The sequence below is a fragment of the Scyliorhinus torazame genome, chromosome 8 (assembly GCF_047496885.1).
Source record: "Scyliorhinus torazame isolate Kashiwa2021f chromosome 8, sScyTor2.1, whole genome shotgun sequence".
NCBI classification, from domain to species: Eukaryota; Metazoa; Chordata; class Chondrichthyes; order Carcharhiniformes; family Scyliorhinidae; genus Scyliorhinus; species Scyliorhinus torazame.
Genome location: NC_092714.1, coordinates 152,995,427 through 153,021,666, shown reverse-complemented (window position 1 = coordinate 153,021,666; position 26,240 = coordinate 152,995,427). Strand labels below are relative to the sequence as shown.

The 26,240-nt window shown below is 44.9% G+C and overlaps 1 protein-coding gene and 1 long non-coding RNA gene across 2 annotated transcripts in view; one reads left to right on the top strand and one right to left on the bottom strand.

Moving 5' to 3' along the window:
- The window catches only part of vwa8 (von Willebrand factor A domain containing 8), a 625,928-nt gene that overhangs the window by 354,307 nt on the left and 245,381 nt on the right, over positions 1–26,240 (bottom strand). Inside the window, exon 14 of the mRNA XM_072514383.1 lies at positions 23,729–23,842. Within this exon, the coding sequence (XP_072370484.1) occupies positions 23,729–23,842 (114 nt within the window). The remainder of the gene's footprint in view (positions 1–23,728; positions 23,843–26,240) is intronic.
- LOC140428199 (uncharacterized) overlaps positions 25,082–26,240 on the top strand; it is a 124,759-nt gene continuing 123,600 nt past the window's right edge. Inside the window, exon 1 of the long non-coding RNA XR_011948731.1 lies at positions 25,082–25,156. This is a non-coding gene — a long non-coding RNA (uncharacterized lncRNA). The remainder of the gene's footprint in view (positions 25,157–26,240) is intronic.

Sequence of the window (26,240 nt, the reverse complement as noted above, 5' to 3'; positions counted from 1 at the left end):
AACAGAAACATAGGTGGAAAGGCAAGTTGTGAGACGGATACAAACAAAGAGATATTGATAGGTTAAGTAAGTGGGAAAATTGAAGTACAATGTGTGAATATGTGAAGTTGTGTATTTTGGAAGGGAGATCAAAAGAACAGAGTATTATTCAAATTGAGAAAAACTGCAAAAAGCTTCAACACAGAGGGACTTGGGTGCACTTGCACACTAAACACAAAGCTAGCACACAGGTTCAGCAGGTAATCGGGAAGGCTAATGCAACGTTGGCCCATATTTCAAAGGGTTTTGGAGTATAAGAGTAAGGAAGTCTTGCTGCAACTGTGGAAGGTACTGGTGAGACCACATCTAGAGTAATGTGCGCAGTTTCAATCCCTTTATTTAAGGAAAGATTATTTTATTGGAGATGGCTCAGAGAAGATACCCTAGTATGATCCCCAGTATGGAGGGACTGTCTTATGAGCGAAGGTTAAACAGGTTGGGGCTCTACTCATTGGAATTTAGAAGAATGAGAGGTGATTTCATTGAAATATAGCTCAACGGGGTAAATGCTGAGAGGATGTTCCCCTCATGAGAGAGTCTAGGATCAGAGGGCATAGGCTCAAGATAAAGGGGTGCCCATTTGAGACTGAGATGAGGAGGAATTTCTTGTTATTGTTAGAGTTCAAGTTTAAATATTTTCTTTTCTTTTAATAAACTTTATCCATAAAATAACCAAGCCATATTACTTAGATTATCACTCCTGGAATAATTTGATCTTTCCCCACTGTCTTAAAACTCAAAAACGTTATGGCTCTGGTTCAGCCTTTTAGCTACTGCTGAGAACTGACCAGGCGTCCAGAACAACCTTTCCAAACTCATCCTTTGATCTGAAAAGTATATGGATACTTTAAGACCATTTCTTGTTTGCCAGTTGTTTTCTCAACCTTTCTTTGATCTGAGAAATTATATGAATAATTTCTCTCTCTAATACGGTCATCTTACCAGAATCATTGGCTCCAGTTCTAAACTGAGAACCACTTGTTGTTTATTGTTTTAACACTTCTAATTCCTTGAAATAAGCAGGGACCATTCTTCGAATGGTAATTCTTTTAGGGGTGTTTAGCAGTTTCTTAAACGAGGTTTTTTTTCCACCTATTCATCTTGAATTTAAAAATTCAATCCCCCAAAACATGGGGGGCGATTCTCCAATATGGAGCCCAAGTGTTCACACCGTCGTGAACGCCGTCGCGTTTCACGACGGTGCGAACCGGGCCCGGGTACGACCAATTCTGGCCCCCACAGGGGGCCAGCACGGCGCTGGAGCGGTTCATGCCGCTCCAGCCTCCTTTCGCGGCGCCAAATGGGCACCGCGCCAACTCACACATGCACAGTTGGGCCGCGCCAACCTTTGCATGCGCGGGGGACTTCTTTAACGCGATGGCCCCGACTCAACATGGCATCGACTCAACATGGCATCGGTGTTCAGGGGCCGGCCGTGCCAGAAAGTAGTCCCGGGGGGGGGGGGGCGATCAGTGGGCCCCGATCGCGGTCCGACCCCAGCGAAGGGTGCCCCCCCGGTGAAGGAGCCCCCCCCCTCCACCACAGGCCCTCCCCGACCGTTCACGCAGAGTCTGCCCCGCCGATTCCTGCTGCCCACGGCGCGCCAAACGCGCCAACGCCGATTCTCCGCTCCTTGGAGAATCGCACGCCGGCGTCGTGGCGTCATAGCGCGGTTGCGGCGATTCTCCGGCACGGCGCGGGGCTCGGAGAATCGCCCCCACGAAATCAAACATTTTCACAACATATATTGTGAATATATATTGTGAACACTTCTGGGATACATTTTATGTACAGGGTTACAGAGATCATTGCATGATCGAAAGATCCTGAAAGACCCACTAGCTATCAGATAGTGCCTCAGTTTCCTCTTTATGTGACAGGCCTGACCTGTATGTAAAGCACTGCAAGAGTACTAATTAATAAAATAAGTCAACCTGATATTTTAAACAGCTAAAAACAATATTCAAGTGATGGAATAAAAGCAAACATTTGGATCATCGTAAATAGATGGAAGAAATCCAGCTATTCATTTGTGTTAACATTACTTCAGAACAACCAATAAAGTTGGAAAACAGGAAAAGAAATTTAAAAAACAGGACGCACATGGAGCAGGGAGTTGGCTATTAAAACAGTGGCTATGAGGAGATGGAGGAGCAGGTCAGACATTGAAAATACACCTTGTTAGTACAAGCACAATGAAACAAGCTCACAAAGGAGGTGGCTGATGGGTAGAAAATAGCAGGTACTTGTTTAAGGAGTTACGTCAGGGTGAAGTGGACCGCTCCAGGAATTAGTGTTAGAACACCATCATTTTACACAAATTAATTGGGATTCAGAAAGCCCATGCAAAATGCTCACATTTACAGAGCATACAATCTTTAGAGCGGAAGAAAGCAGCTCAGAAATCCCAGAAAGTGGGCAGAACAATAGCAGGTTAACTTTAATGCAGACTATAGGGAAGTACAGCACACAGGAGGGGGAATGGCCAACCCACATATTGCATGAATGCTGTTGAAATAGCAAAGGACGATGTTGAAAAAGAAGCCCGAACAGAATTGCTACTCAATATGTCCAACAACTGAAGTGTGACAATCAACGAAGCCAACAGAATGCGGAGTTACATCATGAAGAGAGTACAATAGAACCAATGTTGGACCAAGCCTCTGGTAGTTTATCCAGCTCAGGTTACCAACACTCAAGCACTGTTCAGCAGTGGGGTGCAAACTATATCACCAGAGGACTGAGAGATTTGGAAAGGTTGCACACATTGGGATATTTAGACTTGAAACGAGGCATCTAAAGTAATCTTAGAGGTGTACAAGACAGAAATAGTATGGAAATGGTAAATCCTGAGAATTATCTCAAGCTAAATCAAGAGAATAGGAAAAAGAGGTGCAGTTTCAATTTTGTAAAGGGCTAATTTAAGGCTCGTGTCACAAAGTTCTCCTTCATTATTAGAATGGGCTCCAAGATACAGTAATGAATGAAATGAAATGAAAGTCCAAGAATTACTTAAGATACAGTTGGCTAGCACAGAGAAGATGAAAGTCAGGTCCTCCTGAGGGAAAAAAACGAAAAGCAAGCTTCCTTTTTGACATTTGATTATTGTTGAAAAAATACATGTTGTCGACGCTTATAATAATAATCTTTATTAGTGTCACATGTAGACTTACATTAACGCTGCAATGAAGTTACTGTTAAAATCCTCTAGTCGCCACGCTCTGACGCCTGTTCTGGTAACCAAGAGAGAATTCAGAATGTCCAATTCACCGAACATGCAGGTCTTTCGGGACTTGTGGAATGAAACCAGAGCACCCGGAGGAACTCAGACACGGGGAGAATGTGCAGGCTCTGCACAGGCAGTGACCCAAGCCGGGAATCGAACCCGCGTCCCTGGCGCTGTGAAGCAACAATGCTAACCACTGTGCCACCGTGCCGCCCTTATCGTACCGTGCCTTTCATCCTGCACTCAAAGTCTTAAACATTTGAGCAATAAGTATAGCTAGCCGTTTCACACTGCTAGTATACAGTAGTAACATAAGTGGTGTTTGTCACTAATAGGGTGCTGCCTTCAAGCCAACACGACATTCTGCCTAACAAAATGTGAAATATGGTACATGAATTTGAATTACAGTGCTGGTGTGATGCCAGGTATGTAAGCGCATATTCCAAGTACTGACAGATCGTATCAAACAACATGTCTCTTCGATGGTTCACAACAGGCAAGGTACCGGCCATGCCCAACCAGACAATGCTTGCAAAACTTAGAAACAGTTTGTCCAACACTAGAAGTGATTCTGTGATTGTACAACATTTGCTAAACAATCTTGAGTGTGTCAAGAATTTTGCTGACAACCAATTTAAGATCATCAGTCTGGCTTGCAATGTGGTCAACTTGTGTTCTGGAAGCTACAGACATTAATTCACAGAGCTCTGTTCTTTGCAGACAGAAAGAATGGATGGAATTTTACTACAATTTGGCAGAGTGTCAGGCTTTGACTGAAAACCGGCATGTACCTCTCCAGATGCACAGCCGAGTTTTCAGAACAGATTTTCTGCCACTTAGTGCAAAGAAAAACTGGGGGCGTGGATTACGCAGTCACTCTGGCGGGCCTGATACACCGGCAAAGCCAGCCGCAAAGAGATTGTGGTGCCACCTTTAAAAGGTACCCCAATCAGCACTGGAATTGAATTTCCCCAACTTCTCCCTTGGATGAGGAGGCACCCCTGCGCCCCCCCCCCCATCGCATTCAGATATTAGGCGCTCTCTTTCCACCCCCCCCCCCACAACCACACAAGTATCAAAGGCTCCTTTTCCATACCCCCTTGCACAACCACACAGGTATTGGGTACTCTCCTACCCCGCCTCCCCTAAAACCACACAAGTGTCGGGGATTCTCTTCCCCGCCCGCTCCGTCACCACAGCAGTATCATGGGTACTCTCTCCTGCTCACTGCCATCAAACCCCCCATCCTAAGCAAGGTCCCTTCCCTCATTCACAGGCATCTATCCCCCCTTCAAAGGCATCACATCCCCCCTTAACAGGCATTAGTCCTCTTTCCCCCCCCCGTAAGACATATAAGGTGACCACCTACCGCCCCCCCCCCCACTCCCTCCCCCTGCAAATGAGGCATCCCAGAAGGCCTGCCCCTGCCCCCTGGCACAGGCTGACAGTGCTAAAGGGCAGTACCAACCTGTGCCAGGCCAGTGCCAGACGGATATCTCTCTCTCCCCCCAGGGTCTATACTTAACTTGGCGACCCCAGCGGGCTCCACCCGTCTGAATCCCGTTCTTATAAAGCCATTATAAAACTTTGGCAACGTGATGTCACATTGGCGAGGTGTGAATATTCAGTGTGTGTGTGTGTGGGGAGGGGGGTGGAATCACGTGGCAGGGAGGCCTGTTAACAATATTTAAATATATTCAAATGTGATTTCTGACCTTTGTGGACCTTGTTACCTCACCGGCAAGGGGTGGGGAAAATCAACAAACGAGATCTCACTGGTGAGAATTTCGTTTCTCAACTCTTGCCAGATTTTACCCGCATCACGATTTATGCTTGTAGTGGACACAGGATCACAATTCTGCCCATGCGCACGCACTTTCCACCTGTTTCAACTAATCAAATTAGTCAACAGCCGTTCTCTGGTTCATTCCCCAGAGCAATACCTTGAGCAATCAGAGTCAACCTGTCTGCTGTGAATTTAAACAAAGCTGAGCAGTTAACTGTCAGCCAGCAGTTAACTAGTGAATCATCCGTGGCAGTGCCTCTAACAATCAGAGTCCACTTGCCAGCTAATCAGCACTGTCCTCTCATGAAGTATGAATTGTTATCTTTATATTTTGTATTCTTAGAAATTGTCCGAATGAGTACAAGACGACAAGCTTCAATAACGTCTTTTTCAGCAATGCTCAAGTTCTGCAAATCAAACAATTTTCAAAATATTTACATTGTAATTTGGTGAAAGCATATTAATCACCTAAAACATCAGAAAGACAAAGCACAACGAGGCAGGTTTGCAGGGAAGTAATATAAAGCATTATTTTTTTTTCAAACATTACCTGCATCAGTACCTGTACCAGCAGCCAGGGATCATGTGTGAAGATCGGATGCACATGATTCCTGGTTCATTAATATTCAAACGCTGCCAAAAGTTACAATAGTTTTTCTTATAATATCTATGCACACCAGATGTCCCGTGAAGGTGATCATAACACACTGAAGATTACAATGTTTTGTAACAACAGGAGTGCTAGGCCACATAGTATTAACTAGAGCCACTGATTTACAGAGACTGATTTATAAAATTGCACAATAAATGAAAGGCCTTGATCATTATTCACTATTTCTTGATCTTTACATTTATGTTTTTGTTCAGTAACTTTCTTAAAGTACAAATAAAAGCAATGCATTCCGCTGCAACTATGTTGGGGCATTTGGCACCATGTGCAGGTTGGGGGCATCAGAAACATCAATTCTTGAGTTTCTGCACAATTTGACCAGGTGTGAAGTGCCATGCAGCAAAAGGTGAGGGTGGGATCTGGGGTGGCAGAAAAGGAGTGGAGACTTGTGGAAGGGGTAATCATGGCATTTGGCAGGACCTGCAGGAAATCTGACGATTGAAAGTTCCTTGGTGATTTGATGAAAGTACAACTATCGCACAAGACTTGTCAAGCAGCAGCCTGACATCGTCATGTGCACTGAAACAGACTTTATAGACAATAACCCAGATACCACCAGAACAAAGCAGCCCCACTTGACTGGCACTCTATCCACCATTTTCAACATTCACTCCCTCTCCCACCGATGCACAGTAGCAGTCATCCACAAGATGCACTGCAGCAACACACCAAGGCTCCTTCAATAGCACCTTACAAGCCCGTGGCCTCTACCAGGCAGAAGTGAAGAGCAGCAGACATCTGGGAACACCATCACCTGCAAGTTCCCCTCCAAGCCACACACCATCCTAACTTGGAAATATATTATCCTTCCTTCACGGTCATTGGATTAAAATCATGGAACTCCCTCTCTAGCAAACACCACATGGATTGCAATGGATTAACGAAGGCAGCTCACTATGACCTTCTCAAGGGCAATTAGGGATGGGGAACAAATGCTGGCCACATCTTGTGGAAGAATAAAGAAAACAAAAAACAGGAGTCCTGAAACTTGGGGAGTGGATAGCTGCGAGGGGGAAATTGGGAGATGGCAGAATTGGGAAGGATGGAATAAGGAGTATTCACTCACTGGGGATTCCTAGGATATGCCAGCCCTGAGGAGCAGGATCTTGGGCTGAGATAGCCTTGGGAAGCAGGATCTCAGGATACATCAGCCCTAGGGAGCAAGATCATGGGGTCCGACAGCTCTAAAATGGGGCCTCTGAAGCTTTTCGAAGTTCTTGTTGTTCCTTATGTTATTTAGAAACTCAAAGTAACTAAGAAGTCATGTTATGTCACGATGAAAAGTGTGTGTGTGGATACACCAAATATCTAAGATAGTGCAATGAGAAAGGGTTAATTATTAGCCTTGTAGCAAAGCAGCCTCGAAGGAAGAATAATCATAACATGACAGAATTTTGTCTCAAGTTTGAATTTGAGTTGACAGTGGTTTAGTTAAGTTTAAAACTCAGGTCTTAAGTCTGAGTAAAACAAACTAGTATGATAAGCGAGTTTGCCAAGGTAGATTGGGATAGTAGATTAAACGTAAAAAAATATAATAGAAACTTACAAGATAATGAATGGCTTAGATAGGGTGGACGTAGGGAAGTTGTTTCCATTAGCAGGGGAGACTAGGACCCGGGGGCACAGCCTTAGAAAAGGGAGTCACTTTAGAACAGAGATGAGGAGAAATTTCTTCAGCCAGAGTGGTGGGTCTGTGGAATTCATTGCCACAGAGGGCGGTGGAGGCCAGGATGTTGAGTGTCTTTAAGACAGAAGTTGATAAATTCTTGATTTCTCGAGGAATTAAGGGCTATGGAGAGAGAGCGGGTAAATGGAGTTGAAATCAGCCATGATTGAATGGTGGAGTGGACTCGATGGGCCGAATGGCCTTACTTCCGCTCCAATGTCTTATGGTAATGGTGGATAAGCAAGGGAAACCATTTAAAGAACGTATTCATAATTTTGCAACAAATATACATCCCCTTAAAAAAAGAAAAAGGGGCTGTAGTCCCACTGTGGCTAACAAGAGAAGGAGCTTTGGTTCCTCATAATGCAGGCCAGTGCATTGATTTTAAGAAAAGAAAAAGGGGCAGCACGGTAGCATTGTGGATAGCACAATTGCTTCACAGCTCCAGGGTCCCAGGTTCGATTCCCGGCTTGGTTCACTGTCTGTGCGGAGTCTGCACATCCTCCCCGTGTGTGCGTGGGTTTCCTCCGGGTGCTCCGGTTTCCTCCCACAGTCCAAAGATGTGCAGGTTAGGTGGATTGGCCATGCTAAATTACCCTTCGTGTCCAAAATTGCCCTTAGTGTTGGGTGGGGTTACTGGGTTATGGGGATGGGGTGGAGATGTTGACCTTGGGTAAGGTGCTCTTTCCAAGAGCCGGTGCAGACTCGATGGGCCGAATGGCCTCCTTCTGCACTGTAAAATCTATGATAATCTATGGTAAGGAAGAGGCGTTTTTTTGCCAAAAAGAATATCAGGCCTGAGGATTGAAGAATTTCAGAATTTGGCAAAGGAGGAACAAATAATCGATAAGGAAAAAGAGAATAAAATGGCATGAAACAAACAAGAGTCAAAAAACAGTTTGAATACTGTAGGTATGTAAAAAGGAAGAAATTAGTAAAAAGATTCCTTGGAGCATAGGCAGGAGGAGTAACAATGGGACATAACAAATGTCTGGTATCTGTCTTCAAGGAGAGAAAAATCAATCCAGAAATAGTGCGGAACCAAAGGTCTTGTAAAAATTAGGAATTTTGGCTGACCATTATTTGTAAAGAAATAGTACCTGAGAAATTAATGGGACTTCGAAGAGTCAGCAAATTTAGGGTTTTAAAAGAGGTAACGACAGAGCGAGTGGATGCATTGATATTAATCTTGCAGATTGGAAGGCAACAGATGCTTATTCCTGTCTGGCACAAAATTAAAATGGGAAAGGGGGCCAATCGATGGCTTACATGAGAAATTAGAGATAGTATTCGATCCAAGGAAGAAGCATACAAATTAGCCAAGAAAATCACCAGGATTGGAGCAGTTTAGAATTCAGCAAAGAAGGACCAAGGGATTGATTAAGAAGCAGAAAATAGAGTACGAGGGTAAGCTTGTATGGAACATAAAAATTGACTGTGAATTACAGGCATTTGAATCTATAGGCATTTGAAGAGAAAAAGATTGGTGAAGACAAATGTAGGTCTCTTACGGTCAGAAACAGGGGAATGTATATTAGGGGATAAAGACATGGCTCAGTAACTAAACACATACTTTGGTTCTGTCTTTACAAATTAGGACACAAATCAGATAGCAGAAATGTTGGGGAACGCACTGTTTAGTGAGAGGGAGGAATTGAAGGAAACCAATATTAGTAGATAACTAATGGGACTGAAGGCTGATAAATCCCCAGGGCCTGATAATCTACATCCCAGAGTGTTAAAGGAAGTGGCTCGAGAAATAGTGAGAGCATTGGTGGTCATCTTCCAAGATTCTATAGACTGGAACAGTTCCTGCAAATTGGAAGGTAGCTCATGTAATTCCAGTATTTAAAAAGGGAGGTAAAGAGAAACAAGGAATTATAGACCAGTAAGCCGGACATCACTCGTGGGGAAAATTCTAGAATCCATTATCAATTCTATAGCAGAGCACTTCGAAAACAGTGGCAGGATCGGACAGAGTCAGCATGGATTTATGAAGGGGAAATCATGCTTGATGAATGTACTGGAATTCTTCGAGGATGTAACTAGCAGAGTTGACGAGGGGGAGCCAATAGATGTTATACATTTGGACTTTCAGAAGGCTTTTGACAAAGTCCGGCATAAGAGTACAATGAGGCAATCTGGGTAGAGCTCAGGAACAGGAAGGGGGCAATCACAATGTTGCCGTTTATTACAGGTTCTCCAACTGCCAACGAGAGATAGAGGAGTAGATAGGTGGAGAGATTTGGGATAGGTGCAAACGTAACAGGGTTATGGTGGTAGGGGATTTTAATTTCCCCTATATTGACTGGGACTCAATTAGTGCTAGGGGCTTGGATGGGGCAGAGTTTGTAAGGTGTATCCAGGAAGGCTTCTTGATGTGTAAAATTAAAGCGCATGGGATTAGGGGTAGTGTATTGAGATGGATAGAAAACTGGTTGGCAGACAGGAAACAAAGAGTAGGAATTAACGGGTCTTTTTCAAATCAGCAGGCAGTGACTAGTGGGGTACAGCAGGGATCGGTGCTAGGGCCCCAACTGTTCACAATATGTATTAATGATGCAGATGAGGGAACAAAACGTATTATCTCCAAATTTGCATATGACACCAAATTGTGTGGTGGGTGGTGAGCTGTGAAGAGGATGTGAGATCCTTCAGTGATTTGGACAAGTTGAGTCAGTGGGCAAATGAACGGCAGATGCAGTAGAATTTGGAGAAATTAAGACTATCCACTTTGGTAGCAAAAACTAGCAGACCATAAATTAGGAGAGGGGAATGTGCAACGCGACCTGGGTGTCCTCGTACAACAGCCACTGAAGGCGAGCATGCAGGTACAGCAGGTGGTAAAGAAAGCAAATGGTATGTTGGCCTTCATAGCAAGAGAATTTGAGTATAGGAACAGGGATGTCTTGCTGTAATTATACAGGGCCTTGGGTGAGGCCACACCTGGAATATTGCGTGCAGTTTTGATCTCCTGATCTGAGGAAGGATGTTCTTGCTCACACTTGTCAAGAGGAAGAAGGAGGCTTATGTAAAGATGAGACATGAAGGTTGAGTTAGGGCGCTCGAGAGTTACAAGTTAGCTGGGAAAGACCTAAAGAGAGAGCTAAGAAGAACCAGGAGAGGACATGGGAAGTCTTTGGCAGGTAGGATCAAGGATAACCCTAAAGCTTTCTATAGATATGTTAGGAATAAAAGAATGACGAGGGTAAGAGTAGGGCCAGTCAAGGACTGTAGTGGGAAGTTGTGCGTGGAGTCCGAGGAGATAGGAGAGGTGCTAAATGAATATTTTTCGTCAGTATTCACACAGGAAAAAGACAATGTTGTCGAGGAGAATACTGAGATTCAGGCTACTAGACTGGAAGAGCTTGAGGTTCATAAAGAAGAGGTGTAGGCAATTCTGAAAAGTGTGAAAATAGATAAGTCCCCTGGGCCGGATGGGATTTATCCTAGGATTCTCTGGGAAGCTAGGGAGGAGATTGCTGAGCATTTGGCTTTGATCTTTCAGTCATCTACAGAAATATTGCCAGAAGACTGGAGGATAGCAAATGTCCCCTTGTTCAAGAAGGGGAGTAGAGACAACCCAGGTAACTATAGACCAGTGAGCCTTACTTCGGTTGTGGGCAAAATCTTGGAAAGGTTTATAAGAGATAGGATGTATAATCATCTGGAAAGGAATAATTTGATTAGAGATAGTCAACACGGTTTTGTGAAGGGTAGGTCATGCCTCACAAACCTTATTGAGTTCTTTGAGAAGGTGACCAAACAGGTGGATGAGGGTAAAGCAGTTGATGTGGTGTATATGGATTTCAGCAAAGCGTTTGATAAGGTTCCCCACGGTAGGCTACTACAGAAAATACGGAGGCATGGGATTCAAGGTGATTTAGCAGTTTGGATCAGAAATTGGCTAGCTGGAAGAAGACAAAGGGTGGTGGTTGATGGGAAATGTTCAGACTGGAGTCCAGTTACTAGTGGTGTACCACAAGGATCTGTTTTGGGGCCACTGCTGTTTGTCATTTTTATAGATGATCTGGAGGAGGGCGTAGAAGGATGGGTGAGTAAATTTGCAGATGACACTAAAGTCAGTGGAGTTGTGGACAGTGCGGAAGGATGCTACAAGTTACAGAGGGACATAGATAAGCTGCAGCTCTGGGCTGAGAAGTGACAAATGGAGTTTAATGCAGAAAAGTGTGAGGTGATTCATTTTGGAAGGAATAACAGGAAGACAGAGTACTGGGCTAAAGGTAAGATTCTTGGCAGTGTGGATGAGCAGAGAGATCTCGGTGTCCATGTACATAGATCCCTGAAAGTTGCCACCCAGGTTGAGAGGGTTGTTAAGAAGGCGTACGGTGTGTTAGCTTTTATTGGTAGAGGGATTGAGTTTCAGAGCCATGAGGCCATGTTGCAGCTGTACAAAACTCTGCTGCGGCCGCATTTGGAGTATTGCGTGCAATTCTGGTCGCCGCATTATAGGAAGGATGTGGAAGCATTGGAAAGGGTGCAGAGGAGATTTACCAGAATGTTGCCTGGTATGGAGGGAAGATCTTATGAGGAAAGGCTGAGGGACTTGAGGCTGTTTTCGTTAGAGATAAGAAGGTTAAGAGGTGACTTAATTGAGGCATACAAGATGATCAGAGGATTGGATAGGGTGGACAGTGAGAGCCTTTTTCCTCGGATGGTGATGTCTAGCACGAGGGGATATAGCTTTAAATTGAGGGGAGATAGATATAGGACAGATGTCAGAGGTAGGTTCTTTACTCAGAGAGTAGTAAGCCCTGCCTGCAACAGTAGTGGACTCGTCAACACTAAGGGCATTCAAATGGTCATTGGATAGGCATATGGATGATAAGGGAATAGTGTAGATGGGCTTTAGAGTGGTTTCACAGGTCGGCGCAACATTGCGGGCCGAAAGGCCTGTACTGCGCTGTAATGTTCTATGTTCTATGCTCTAAAGAGAGTGCAGCGAAGATTTACCAGACTGATTCCTGGGATGGTGGGACTGACGTATGAGGAGATTGAATAGGTTTGGATTGTATTCGCTGGGGTTCAGAAGAATGAGGGGGGATCTCACAGAAACCTATAAAATCTAACAGGACTAGACAGGGTAGATGCAGGAAGGATGTTCCCAATGGTGTCCAGAACCAGCGGTCACAGTCTGAGGATATGGGGTAGACCATTTAGGAAAGATGAGGAGTGATTTCTTCACCAAGAAAGTGGTCGGCCTGTGGATTCGTTACAACAGAAGTAGGTGAGGCCAAAACATAGCATGTTTAGAGGGGGATGTAAAAGGGGTGGGGGAATAGCATTACTGGTTAAGGAGAATATTATAGCCGTACTGCGGGAGGATACCTCGGAGGGCACATACAATGAGGCAATCTGGATAGAGCTCAGGAACAGGAAGGGGGCAATCACAATGTTGGCCGTTTATTACAGGCCCTCCAACTGCCAACGAGAGATAGAGGAGTAGATAGGTGGAGAGATTTGGGATAGATGCAAACGTAACAAGGTTATTGTGATCGGGGATTTTCATTTCCCCTATATTGACTGGGACTCAATTAGTGCTAGGGGCTTGGATGGGGCAGAGTTTGTAAGGTGTATCCAGAAAGGCTTCTTGATGCAATCTGTAGACAATCCAACGAGGGAAGGGGCAGTACTGGAACTGGTATTGGGGAATGAGCCTGGACAGGTGGTTGAGGTTTCAATCGGGGAACATATTGGGATTAGTGACCACAATTCCGTAAGTTTTAGAGTACATTTGGATAGGGATGAGGGTAACCCTCGTGTTAAGGCGCTAAACTGGGAAAGGCAAATTACGATAACATTAGACAGGATTTGAAGAATTTGGATTGCGTGCGGCTGTTGGATAGGAAATCATCATCGGACATGTGGGAGTCTTTCAAGCCACAGTTCATTAGGATTCAGGAAAGTCACGTTCCTGAGAGAACGAAGGAATAGTATGGGGAGTTTAGGGAGGCTTGGATAACGAGGGATATTGTGAACCTCGTCAAAAAGAAAAAGGAGGCTTTTGCAAGGTCTAGAAGGGTGGGGATAGTCAAAACCCTTGAGGAGTATTAAGAAAGCGGGAAATTAGGAAGGCTGGGGGGGGGGGGGTCATGAAAAGTCCTTGGCAATTAGGATTAAGGTGAATCCCAAAGCTTTTTATTCATATGTGAAAAACAAGAAGGTGGCCAGGAAAAGGATTGGACAACTTTAGGTCAGTTGGCGGAATCTATGTGTTGAGCCATAGGGAATGGGCGAGGTACTAAATTTGCATCAGTGTTCACCAAAGAAAAGGACTTTGTGGAAGATGATTCTTGGGTCGGGTGTGTGGACAGTCTGGGTCATGGTGATATCGAAAAGGAGGAGGTATTGGATCTTTTAAAATCAGTAAGGTAGATCAGTCTCCTGGGCCGGATAGGATTTATCCCTGAATACTGAGGGACGCAAGGGAGGAAATTGCTGGGGCCTTGACTGACATCTTTGTATCTTTATTGGCTACACGCAAGATCCCAGAGGACTGGAGAATAGCTAATGTGGGGCCGCTGTTTAAGAAAGATAGAAGGGATAATCTTGGAAACTATCCTCGCGTCGGTAGTAGGTAAATTATTGGAGAGAATTTCCATCCATTTGGAAACAAACAGATTCATTAGCGATGGACAGCATGGTTTTGTGAAGCGGAGGTCATGCCTCAATAACATTTAAAAAAATAAATTTAGAGTACCCAATTCAATTTTTCCAATTAAGGGACAATTTAGCATGACCAAACCACCTACCCTGAATACCTTTCGGGTTGTGGGGCGAGACCCTCGCAGACAAGGGGAGAATGTGCAAACTCCACACGGACAGTGACCCACAGCTGGGATCAAACCTGGGACCTCGGCGCCGTGAGGTAGCTGTGCTAACCATTGCGCCACCATGCGCCCTGTGCCTCACTAACTTGATCGAGTTTTTTTGAGGTAACAAAGATGATTGAGATGGAGAGGACGGTGGAAGTTCTTTACATGGACAACCTGGATATGGATGAGGCCTTTGACAAGGTGCCTCATGGCAGACTGAAACAAAAGGTGTAAGTCACACGGGATCAGAGGTGAGGTGGTAGGATGGATACAGAACTGGCTTGGTCACAGAAGGCAAAGGGTAGCAGAAGAAGGGTGTTTTTCTTGATGGTAGGTTGTGACTAATGGTGTCCCACAGGGATCTGTGCTGGGGCCTCTGTTGTTTATAGTATACATAAACGATTTGGAGGAAAATGTAGCTGGTCTGATTAATAAGTTCACGGATGACACCAAGGTTGGTGCAGTGGCAGATAGTGTTGAGGATTGTCAGAGGATACAGCAGGACATAGATAGGTTGGACACTTGGGCAGAGAAATGGCAAATGTAGTTTAATTCAGCTAAATGTGAGGTAATGCATTTTGGTAGGTCTAGCAAAGAGGGGAAATATGCAGTAATGGCAAAACTCTTAGGAATATAGAAAGTCAGAGAGATCTGGGCGTGCAAGTCCACAGGTCTTTGAAAGTGGCAACACAAGTGGAAAAGGTAGTCAAGAAAGCATGTGGAATGCTTGCCTTCATTGGACGGGGCATTGAGTATAAAAACTGGCAAGTCATGCTACAGTTGTATAGAACCTTGGTACAGCCGCACTTGGAATATTGCGCGCAATTCTGGTTGCCACACTACCAGAAAGATGTAGAGGCTTTGGAGAGGGTGCAGAGGAGGTTCACCAGGATGATGCCTGGTCTGGAGGGTGTTAGCTATGTGAAGGGGTTGAATAGACTCGGACTGTTTTCATTAGAAAGACGGAGATTGAGGGGTGACTTGATAGAGGTCTACAAGGTTATGAGGGGCATGGATAGAGTGGATGGGCAGGAACTCTTACCCAGGGTGGAGGGGTCAGTCACCAGGGGACATAGGTTTAAGGTTCATGGGGCAAAGTGTCGAGGAGATGTGCGAGGCAGGTTTTTTTTACACAGAGGGTGGTGAGTGCCTGGAACGCGTTGTCAGAGTAGGTTGTGGAAGTAGATACATTAAAGCCGTTCAAAAGGCATCTTGACAAATACATGGATAGGATGGGTATGGAGGGATACGGCACAAGGAAGTGCTGAGGGTTTTGGCCAAGGTTGGTATCATGAGCGGTACAGGCTTGGCGTGGAGGGCCGAAGGGCCTGTTCCTATGCTGTATTGTTCAAGAAGCAGTTATATATAACACTTGGAGTGAAGGAGATCAAAGGATTTGGGGGAAAGGGGGTTTATGGATGGTCAGCTATGATCATAATGAACATAGAACATAGAACAATACAGCGCAGTACAGGCCCTTCGGCCCACGATGTTGCACCGAAACAAAAGCCATCCAACCTACACTATGCCATTATCATCCATATGTTTATCCAATAAACTTTTAAATGCCCTCAATGTTGGCGAGTTCACCACTGTAGCAGGTAGGGCATTCCACGGCCTCACTACTCTTTGCGTAAAGAACCTACCTCTGACCTCTGTCCTATATCTATTACCCCTCAGTTTAAAGTTATGTCCCCTCGTGCCAGCCATATCCATCCGCGGGAGAAGGCTCTCACTGTCCACCCTATCCAACCCCCTGATCATTTTGTATGCTTCTATTAAGTCTCCTCTTAACCTTCTTCTCTCCAACGAAAACAACCTCAAGTCCATCAGCCTTTCCTCATAAGATTTGGTGATTCCTAGAATAAGATTCCTCATAAGATCCTCATGAATGGTGAAACAGGCTCTTAGTCACAAATGGTCTTCTCCTTCTATTTTCTATTTCTATGTAAGACCCACTTTTCATGAAAGGAGAGAGAAATAGGAATTTATAGTGAAAACGTTGACTTCATTTACATTCAGTGTTCATTTGTACTAATGCGATATCAATTATGCTCAGAAGCAATCATTTAGCGTTCATTTGACATTTATTGTGCTCAAAAGCAATAATTTGGCCATCATTTAACATTGCAAGTAGCATTAATGACATAGTTGATATCAATTGCCCCGACACCACAAAACTCAAATATTTGCAAATAGCAGCATGGCACTCGGACACTACAAACAATCACTGAGTATATTTTCCATATTTCTCAATTTAAATGGCTTCAAGCATACTAAAACTGGGCCTGCTTCAGGAAAAACAGACTGTTTAACATATATTTTGATGGGCTAGTTTTATGTTTTTCATCATAAGCTATAATAAAGTTCAGCACAACCCTGCCTACTCCGACCACCACCCCTGCACCAATTGCAGCAGTCATAGTGTTGTGTGTGTGCCCCCCCCCCCCCCCACCACCAATCCTTGCAGGTTTACACCCCCAGCAAGCCACTGGGGAAATTGACTTTCACCCCACCCAGCCCGAAACCTGCATTCCATCGAGATTGCAGTAATTTTCTTCACCTCTCTCGCCTATTCTCTCCCTCTCTCTCCCTCCCACTGCCTCGGCCCCTCTCTCTCCCTCCCACTGCCTCGGCCCCTCTCTCTCCCTCCCACTGCCTCGGCCCCTCTCACTCCCTCCCACTGCCTCGGCTCCTCTCTCGCTCCCTCCCACTGCCTCGGCCACACTCTCTCTCCCTCCCACTGCCTCGGCCCCTCTCGCCCTCCCTCCCACTCTCTCGGCCCATCTCTCTCCCTCCCACTGCCTGGGCCCCTCTCTCTCCCTCCCACTGCCTCGGCCCCTCTCGCCCTCCCTCCCACTGCCTCGGCCCCTCTCGCCCTCCCTTCCACTGCCTCGGCCCCTCTCCCTCCCTCTGCCTTGGCCCCTCTCGCACTCGGCCCCTCTCCCTCCCTCCCACTGTTTCGACCCCCCTCTCTCTCTTCCTCCCACTGTTTCATCCCTTCTCTCTCTCCCTCCCACTGTTTCATCCCCTCTCTCTCTCCCTCCCACTCTCTCGGCCACTCTTGCTCCCTCCCACTGTCTGGTCCCCTCTCTCTCCCTCCCACAGTCTCTCCCCCTCCCAGTGTCTCTCCCCCTTTCTCTCCCTCCCACTGTCTCGGCCTCTCTCTCTCTCTCCCTCCCACTGCCCTGGCCCCTTTCTCTCTCTCCCTCCCACTGCCGTAGCCTCTCTCTCCCTCCCACTGCCCTGGCCCCTCTCTCTCTCTCTCTTCCGCTGCCCCGGCCCCTCTCTCTCCCTCGCACTGTCTCGTCCCCTCTCTCTCTCCCTCCCACTGCCCTGACCCCTCTCTCTCTCCCTCCCACTGCCCTGGCCCTCTCTCTCTCTCCCTCGCACTGTCTCGTCCCCTCTCTCTCTCTCCCTCCCACTGTTTCATCCCCTCTCTCTCTCCCTCCCACTCTCTCGGCCACTCTTGCTCCCTCCCACTGTCTCGTCCCCTCTCTCTCCCTCGGCCCCTCTCTCTCCCTCCCACAGTCTCTCCCCCTCTCTCTCCCTCCCACAGTCTCTCCCCCTCCCAGTGTCTCTCCCCCTTTCTCTCCCTCCCACTGTCTCGGCCTCTCTCTCTCTCTCTCTCTCCCTCCCACTGCCCTGGCCCCTTTCTCTCTCTCCCTCCCACTGCCGTGGCCCCTCTCTCCCTCCCACTGCCCTGGCCCCTCTCTCTCTCTCTCTTCCGCTGCCCCGGCCCCTCTCTCTCCCTCGCACTGTCTCGTCCCCTCTCTCTCTCCCTCCCACTGCCCTGGCCCCTCTCCCTCTCTCTCCCTCCCGCTGCCCCAGCCCCTCTCTCTCTCCCTCCCACTGTCTCGTCCCCTCTCTCTCTCCCTTCCACTCTCTCGGTCCCTTTCTCTCGCTCCCACAGTCTCGGCTCCTCTCTCTCCCACCTACTGTCTTGGCAACTTTCATGCTGCAGCCTTCCGGTCTCGATATCGAATTCAACAACTTCAGACGATTAGCTCTACCCCACGTTGACTCTTTTGTTTTCATTCCATATAATTTTAACTGTCTTTCATCTTTTCTTTCTTTCTTATATATTCCCCCCCATCTTATCCCCCCCTTACCTTTTCTCCCATTGCTTCCCCCTTCCCACTCTTTTTCTAATTTTTCTTTCCTCCCACCCATGTCCCCCCTCCCTCCACATCTACATCTGTCACAGCTTACCCTCTGATTTTAGTTGCTCTGCCGTTTGGCCTTTCACACCTGCTATTCTTCTGGTCACTGCCATTAGCACTCTCTTCCCTTGCTTTCTGCGGTTATGACTCACCTTTCATTCCCTCACCCTACAGTATAAATATCTCCCACTTTCTATGCCTTTTAGCTTTGACAAAGGGTCATTTGGACCCGAAACGTGAGCTCATTTCTCTCCTTACAGATGCTGCCAGACCTGCTGAGATTTTCCAGCATTTTCTCTTTTGGTTTCAGATTCCAGCATCTGCAGTAATTTGCTTTTATACTAAGTGCAGTTGCTGCCTTCAAGCACATTTGTTATCAAAGATGGCAAAATGTTGCTGACTACATGCAAAACCTATTCTAAATTAGAATATTTGATATCAAGTGATCACTGACCATTTCTGAGAGTATTTGAATACAAACTTGGTGTCGAAGTTTTCAGGTAAGGTAGGCCAGTTAATCTGACATAAGTAGCTTACAATTGCAATAATCTATTATTAGGGACAAAGTAACTGAGCACTTAAAAGACCCATGATATGACTAAGAAGAGTGAATATTGATTCATGAAAGGAAAGTAGCATTTGAAAAATCTGCTAGTTTTTTTTTTGAGGTTGGGGAACTAGCGGATGTGGCACATTCTGAAAGCATTCACTAAGGGTGTGATGTACACAGTCCAGATTCATGGAATTAGGGTAATTGATTAATATGGAATGAGAATTGGTTTAAGTAAAGGAAAGAGAGCGAAAATGGATCATTTTGAGCTGGCTGTCTCTAACTGGTGGGATATCAGTGCTCGGGTTTCAGCTTTTTACAATCTAATATATTAATGACTTATTATAGAATCATAGAATTTACAGTGCAGAAGGAGGCTATTCGGCCCATTGTGTCTGCACCGGCCCTTGGAAACAGCATCCATTCTTCCACCCTATCCCCGTTACCCAACCTAACCTTTTGGACGCTGAGGGGCAATTTAGCATGGCCAATCCACCTAACCTGCACATCTTTGGACTGTGGGGGGAAACCGGAGCACCCGGAGGAAACCCACGGAGACACAGGAAGAAATGCAAACTCCACACAGACTGTCACCCGAGGCCGGAATTGTACCTGGGACCCTGGAACTGTGAAGCAGCAGTGCTAACCAGCCACCATGCCGCCCGACTTAGATAAGGGGACCAGAGTGCAATGTATGAGTTTGTTGACAATAGGGTTAGGTGAGAAAGAAAGCAGTGAGGATGCATAAAGGCTGCAATGGCATACAGACAGTTTAAGTGAGCAGGCAAGATCATGCTGGATGAAATACAATGAGAGAGAGTGAAGTAATCCACGGTGATAGCAAAGCAGAATATTTTGTAAAAAGTGAGAGACTGAGAAATGGATGTCAGAGGATATCACTTTACACAAAAATAGTAAGTTAACATGCAAAGGACAGCAAATAGTTTGGAACATGAATACCATTTTAGTGCTTAGTACAAAGAGATTGGAGTGTAAGAGTGAACAAATCTTACTGCGATTGTACAGGGCCTTGCTGAGACCACACCCAGAGTACTGAGGAAGAAAATATATCCTGTACTTGCATCAGAGGGAGCACAACAAAGCTTCACTGGACTAATTCCTGGGATGAGGGTTGTCTAATGTGGACATATTTACTAGACTAGGCTGATGAAGCCAAGAGTTTAAAAGAATGAGAGGTGATCTGATTGAGACATGAAACGTTTTTAAGGGACCATGTACAATTCCTCTGGTAATATCAGACATAGGTATCAATTATAACTCATACCAGAGCTCCATTCATTTTTATTTAAAATTTAGAGTACCCAATTATGTTTTTCCAATTAAGGGGCAATTTAGCATGGCCAATCCACCTACCCTGCATATCTTTGGGTTATGGGGGTGAAACCCACGCAGACCCGGGAGAATATGCAAACTCCACACGGACAGTGACCTGGGGCCGGGATCGAACAAGGGTCCTCAGTGCCATAGGCAGCAGTGCCAACCACTGCGCCACCGTGCCGCCCACCAAAGCTCTAGTCATAAAGTCATAATCATGTCATTAAACTGCTTTGGATGGCCTCAGTATGACTAAAAGAGTCCCTTCAGCAGCCCCTGTGTCTGTGCCTTTTATATGTGTGATCATGTCCTGAAGTAATACCATTACATCAACGCATGGGACTTGAGCAAGTTTGTGCAATGTGATCTTATTGTTCATCAATGAGCAACAATGATTTTCAATTATGGCCCTGGACCTCATCTCCTTCCAGTACGCGAATAGCACAAGCCTATTCATTCCGCATCGTCTCCCTATACTTGACGGATATTTTCTCATGGATGGTTAATGAAGTAATGTCATCACTCATTCAAACCCTGGCCTTGCACAGCCAATGAAGGACGATATCTAATCAGTGATTATATATTTTATATTAAGAAAATACATGGTTCTTCAACATGGTATACCTACTCTGAAACCATTGAATTCACTGTTTTTCTGGCATTTAATAAGGACCTTTGTCCTCGGGGAACATCTGCCTCTAATTCCAGACCAATTTGTAAGGCAAAACATATCTTTAAACCACTGATTCTAAATTGCTATGCCTCAGTGCTCCTGAATGATGACTAAGGAAAAGAGGAGGATTACACCAAGAGATTAATTTTCTGCTGCACTAACTTTATTTAAATTGGCCGATGCTATTTCCTTGGTTGATTTTATGATATTTAACGGATTATTAGACAAAGAACCAGACCAGGATGTTTTGTGGGATGATAGAAATATTTATATCTGATGAGAGGATGATGGTTCACTAAAATAGAGCCTTACATCTCTAAAAATATACATGTTCCAATCTGACATGTTCTCCCTTGCACAGAATATGTGATTTAACATTGAACTGATAAGTAACCCAATTACTATGTTTAACACAAAAATAGCTTAATTTGTCATGCTCAATATAGCGATCCCTTGCTATTTTTAGGCAATGTAGCAGGATTTTTTCGATCAACATGTGGTGGAAATAAAAATGGAACTCATTAGCTGTTGCAAAAATCGGAAGCCAAATGCATTATGTTGTAATCGGAAGGGAATTGAACACGGGGTTTTCGTAATGTGTTTGAAAATAAATTAACAGCATCATTTGATCCTTCCCATAATTGTCACAACTCTCCTGAAAGCATTCACCTGTTCCTTATCATCGAATCCCCACAGATCAGAAGGAGGCCATTCAGCCCATTGAGACTGCTCGGACCCTCTGAAAGAGCACGATTCCCAGGCCCAATCCCCACCCTATCCCTGTAACCCCACCTAACCTTTGAACACGAAGGGAAAATTTAGCATTTGACTGGCACATCTTTGGTCTGTGGTAGGCACCGAAGAAAACCCACGTAAGACACGGGAAGAATGTGCAAACTCCACAGTCACCCAAGGCCAGAATTGAACCTGGGTCTCTGGCGGTGTGATGCAGCAGTGCTAACCACTGTGCCATCATGCCGCCCATGTATAGTTTTCATGGGTATATTTTGCATGCTTCCCGTGAACTGGTACTTGGTGTATGGCTCCTTGGGTATTGATCTCACTCTAGTGCATAAGCTACATAAAGATTGGGTCATTTTGCCATTTGAATATCATGACTGATCTTCCATCCCAATTTCAATTTCTTGCACTATCCTTGTACTTTGAGCCCATAAGTATCAAAATATTTATGGACCTGTTGCTGGAATAATGAACCAAATCTTTCTATTTTAAATCCTTGTGTGGTTATTTAAAATCTGAGTGTTGAATGTATTCTGTTCGATTCACTGATGCAAAATAGCTAATCCAACTACAGAACTCTGATTCCTGCTACCAAATGAGCAGTACTACATATTTAAAAGTTGCAGTAGGAAACATGCCATTTGGCTCAACTTGGCAGTGTTTACTCTCCATGCAAGCAAATCGTTCCAACAGTTACCACATTGTTTATATCAGCCATGTTACAGTGAAGTGACACAATCACCTCAAAGTCTGCAATAAGGAGTTCAAGTTCCTTCCAGAGTCTTTAGCATATAATCCAGGTTTACACTCCAGGGTTGCCTCATATCTTTTAAAAGGTACCTGGATGAGCACTTGTCATGTCATAACATTCAAAGTTATAGGCCAAGTGCTAGCAAATGTGATTAGGCAGGTACCTCGATGAGCACTTGGTATTTTATAACATTCAAAGCTGTGGGCCAAGTGCTGGTAAGTGGGATTAGGTAAATAGGTCAAGTGTTTTTCACGTGTTGGTGCAGATTCAATGGGACTAAGGGCTTTGTCTGCACTGTGAGATTCTGTGATTCTGTAGAACTGAATGAGTCAGAAGTGCTGCCTCTCAAATACATGAATCATCTACCCTCTCAGATAGACATGGCACTATTCTGATGACCAGTCCTGGAAGTTTACGTCAGATAATAATCAATATTTATTCCTCTACCAACATAACTAAACTAGATTCTCTGGTTATCATCACAATGCTTTTATGGGAGCTTGCTGAGCACAAATTGGCTGCTGTGTTTTCTACATTATAGCAGTGACTACATTTCAGAAGTGCTTCACTGGCTGCAAAGCACGTTGGGAAATCATGAGATATGCTATGCAAATTGCAAGTCTCTTTTTATTTCTGCCCCGTATCTTCTTATCCCCCTTTGCTTCACCCACCCATCCAATCAGACTTTCAATGCTAGCATACGTCCAGCTTCAGCCACTAACCCTAGAAATTAATTTCACAACCTGACTCATTCACTGTCTTATGCCTAGTTTTAAAACTGAACTTTAAAAGAATGGATTAATCCATCTCATAGTTTCCAAAGGAATAAGGGCAGTACCATTTTGTGGGCTGATAATTGGGGACCATCAGAGTTCTACTATCAAAATACCATCTATTTTGGTGAACTGATTCACTAAGGAAAACATCTGTATGCAAGATGTATTGAGGGATGTACTTCATTCCACAGAGTACATGTACGACAGGTGATATCACAAGGAAATGGTTCAATTTCCTGATTTGCAAGACCTGACCCCTCCATTCTAACCATTTGTATTTCAAACACCAGAAGTCTAATATTACACAACACAGGCCTATTATCACAGGCACAAGATGGTGAGTTCCTACTCAAAATAGCTTTGATTACAATGATCGTAAAACAAACTTTTAAAAATGTTTTAAATCTTAGGCCAAATCTTGCTGAACAAAATGTAATTTATGGCATGCTTAAGTGAACAGGGAGTGAAAAGTGTTTAAACTCATGTTCAATCTTGCGTTATAATCTGTGCCAATACCTCTGTTGAAGATCTTCATCAGAAAGAGAAAGCACCTTTTTCAGTTCTCGATATCGATCTGCCCTGAGTAAGCGGGAGCCATCATATAGTGTCAACTCTCTGTCATGAATAAGCCTATTAAAGAAAATCAAGTCAATAAATCCATTTGCAGCACCTGCAAAAGACAATGATAAACAAAAACATCCGCTTTACATTGTTATCTGTAGCAGTCATGCAGGAGAATTGGTTTCCCATGGCAGGAGGGTTAGCAATTATATTTAATGTAATTGGCAAAACAAACAGAATGAAGGGCAAGGCCATAAGACATAGGAGAAGAAATAGGCTATTTGGCCTGTCCAAACTGCTCTGCCATTCAATGAGATCATGACAGATCTGATGTGATAATTCTCATCTCCACTTTCCCGCCTTATTGCCACAACCCTGGATTCCCTAGCTGATTAAAAATCTGTCTATCTCAGCCTTCAACATCCCCAACATCCCAGCCTCTACAGCTCTCAGGGGTAAAGAATTCCACAGATTCACTACTCTCAGAGAAGAAATTTATTTATTTTGTTGTGGCTGTTCCATAAAGAGCCATAGCATATAGCAGTTTAAATTAGAGTACGTTCCTCACATTATTTTCTAATTTCCTGTTTTGGTTTACTTTTTAAATGTAAAACCAATCAATACTTATATAAAAATATATCAGTGTAATCTGCATATACTCATATTACGTAGTTTTACATGTTATATTAGAGTATGTACAGAACATAAACAGGACTATGCCAGTATTTATAGCCAACACAAGCCTCCTCTCCCTCTACTTCATGTTATCCCATCAATGTATCATGTTATTCCAAGCACCTTCATGTACATTTCTAGCTTTCCTTAAATTGGTCTAACCATTCAATGTCATAACAAGTTCCACATCCTCTCTTGAAGCTATTATTGGATTTTTTAAAGCAGATATATAAGTATTGATTGCCCCAAATTTTGAACTCTCTGCCAAGTGAAAACATCTTTTCTACATCTAACCTGTCAAAACTCTCATTTTAAAGAGCCCAATCAGGTTATCACTCACCATTCACTCCAGAAGAAAAAGAAAACCCAGATAGTTGTCACATTCATAAATAGAGATTCATGTGTTTATGGAGGATACATCTGAAAGTGCAGTGTAGGTTAACAAGGGCTGTCCCACCCACTCACATAACTGGTTGGCAGTTAAGTGTCAGTCACTTTAATCTACTTTGATCTAAAAGCAGGTGGGGGAGGGGAGTCAATTCAGGACAGTTTAAAAAGAGCCACTTGTAAACTCCCTCCCAGTGAGTTCTCCCAGTGAGCCAGAGAGAAGACAGAGCCAGGAGTGAGACACAGCGAAGAGTGAGTTTGGGAATTTGAATCGAGGTGGAAATTCAAAGCTGGGTGGGGAGGAAGTGCTTGTTGTGACTGGTAAGTAGTGTTTCTGTTTTTCTGTTTCTTTTCATTGGTATATTTATTTATTTTTTTCTTCATTGTTTATTTATTTATTTAAAAATTTTTTGGGGGGAAATTGAAATTATTGAAGTTAACCGAAGGTTTAAGACATGGCAGGAGATCTCAGACCCGTGTCGTGCTCCTCGTGTGCGATGTGGGAGCTCAGGGACACGTCCACTGTCCCTGGCTCCTTCACGTGCAAGAGGTGTGTCCAGTTGCAGCTCCTGTTAGACCGCCTGACGGCTCTGGAGCTGCGGATGGACTCACTTTGGAGCATCCGCGATGCTGAGGACATCGTGGATAGCACGTTTAGCGAGTTGGTCACACCGCAGGTGAAAGGTACTGAGGGAGATAGTAAATGGGTGACCAAAAGACAGAGCAAGAGTAGGAAGGCAGTGCAGGTGTCCTCTGCGGTCATCTCCCTGCAAAAGAGATAGACCGCTTTGGATACTGTTGAGGGAGATGGCTCACCAGGGGAAGGCAGCAGCAGCCAGGTTCATGGCACCGTGGCTGGCTCTGCTGCGCAGCTGGGCAGGAAGAAGAATGGCAGGGCTATAGTGATAGGGGACTCAATTGTAAGGGGAATAGACAGGCGGTTCTGCGGACGCAATCGAGACTCCAGGATGGTATGTTGCCTCCCTGGTGCAAGGGTCAAGGATGCCTCGGAGCGGCTGCAGAACATTCTGGGGGGGGGGGGGGACAGCCAGCTGTCGTGGTGCACATAGGCACCAACGATATAGGTAAAAAACGGGACGAGGTCCTACAAGCTGAATTTAGGGAGCTAGGAGTTAAACTAAAAAGTAGGACCTCAAAGGTAGTAATCTCAGGATTGCTACCAGTGCCACGAGCTAGTCAGAGTAGGAATGTCAGGATATAGAGGATGAATACGTGGCTCGAGAGATGGTGCAAGAGGGAGGGATTCAAATTCCTGGGACATTGGAACCGGTTCTGGGGGAGGTGGGACCAGTACAAACCGGACGGTCTGCACCTGGGCAGGACTGGAACCGATGTCCTGGGGGGGGTGTTTGCTAGAGCTGTTGCGGAGAGTTTAAACTAATGT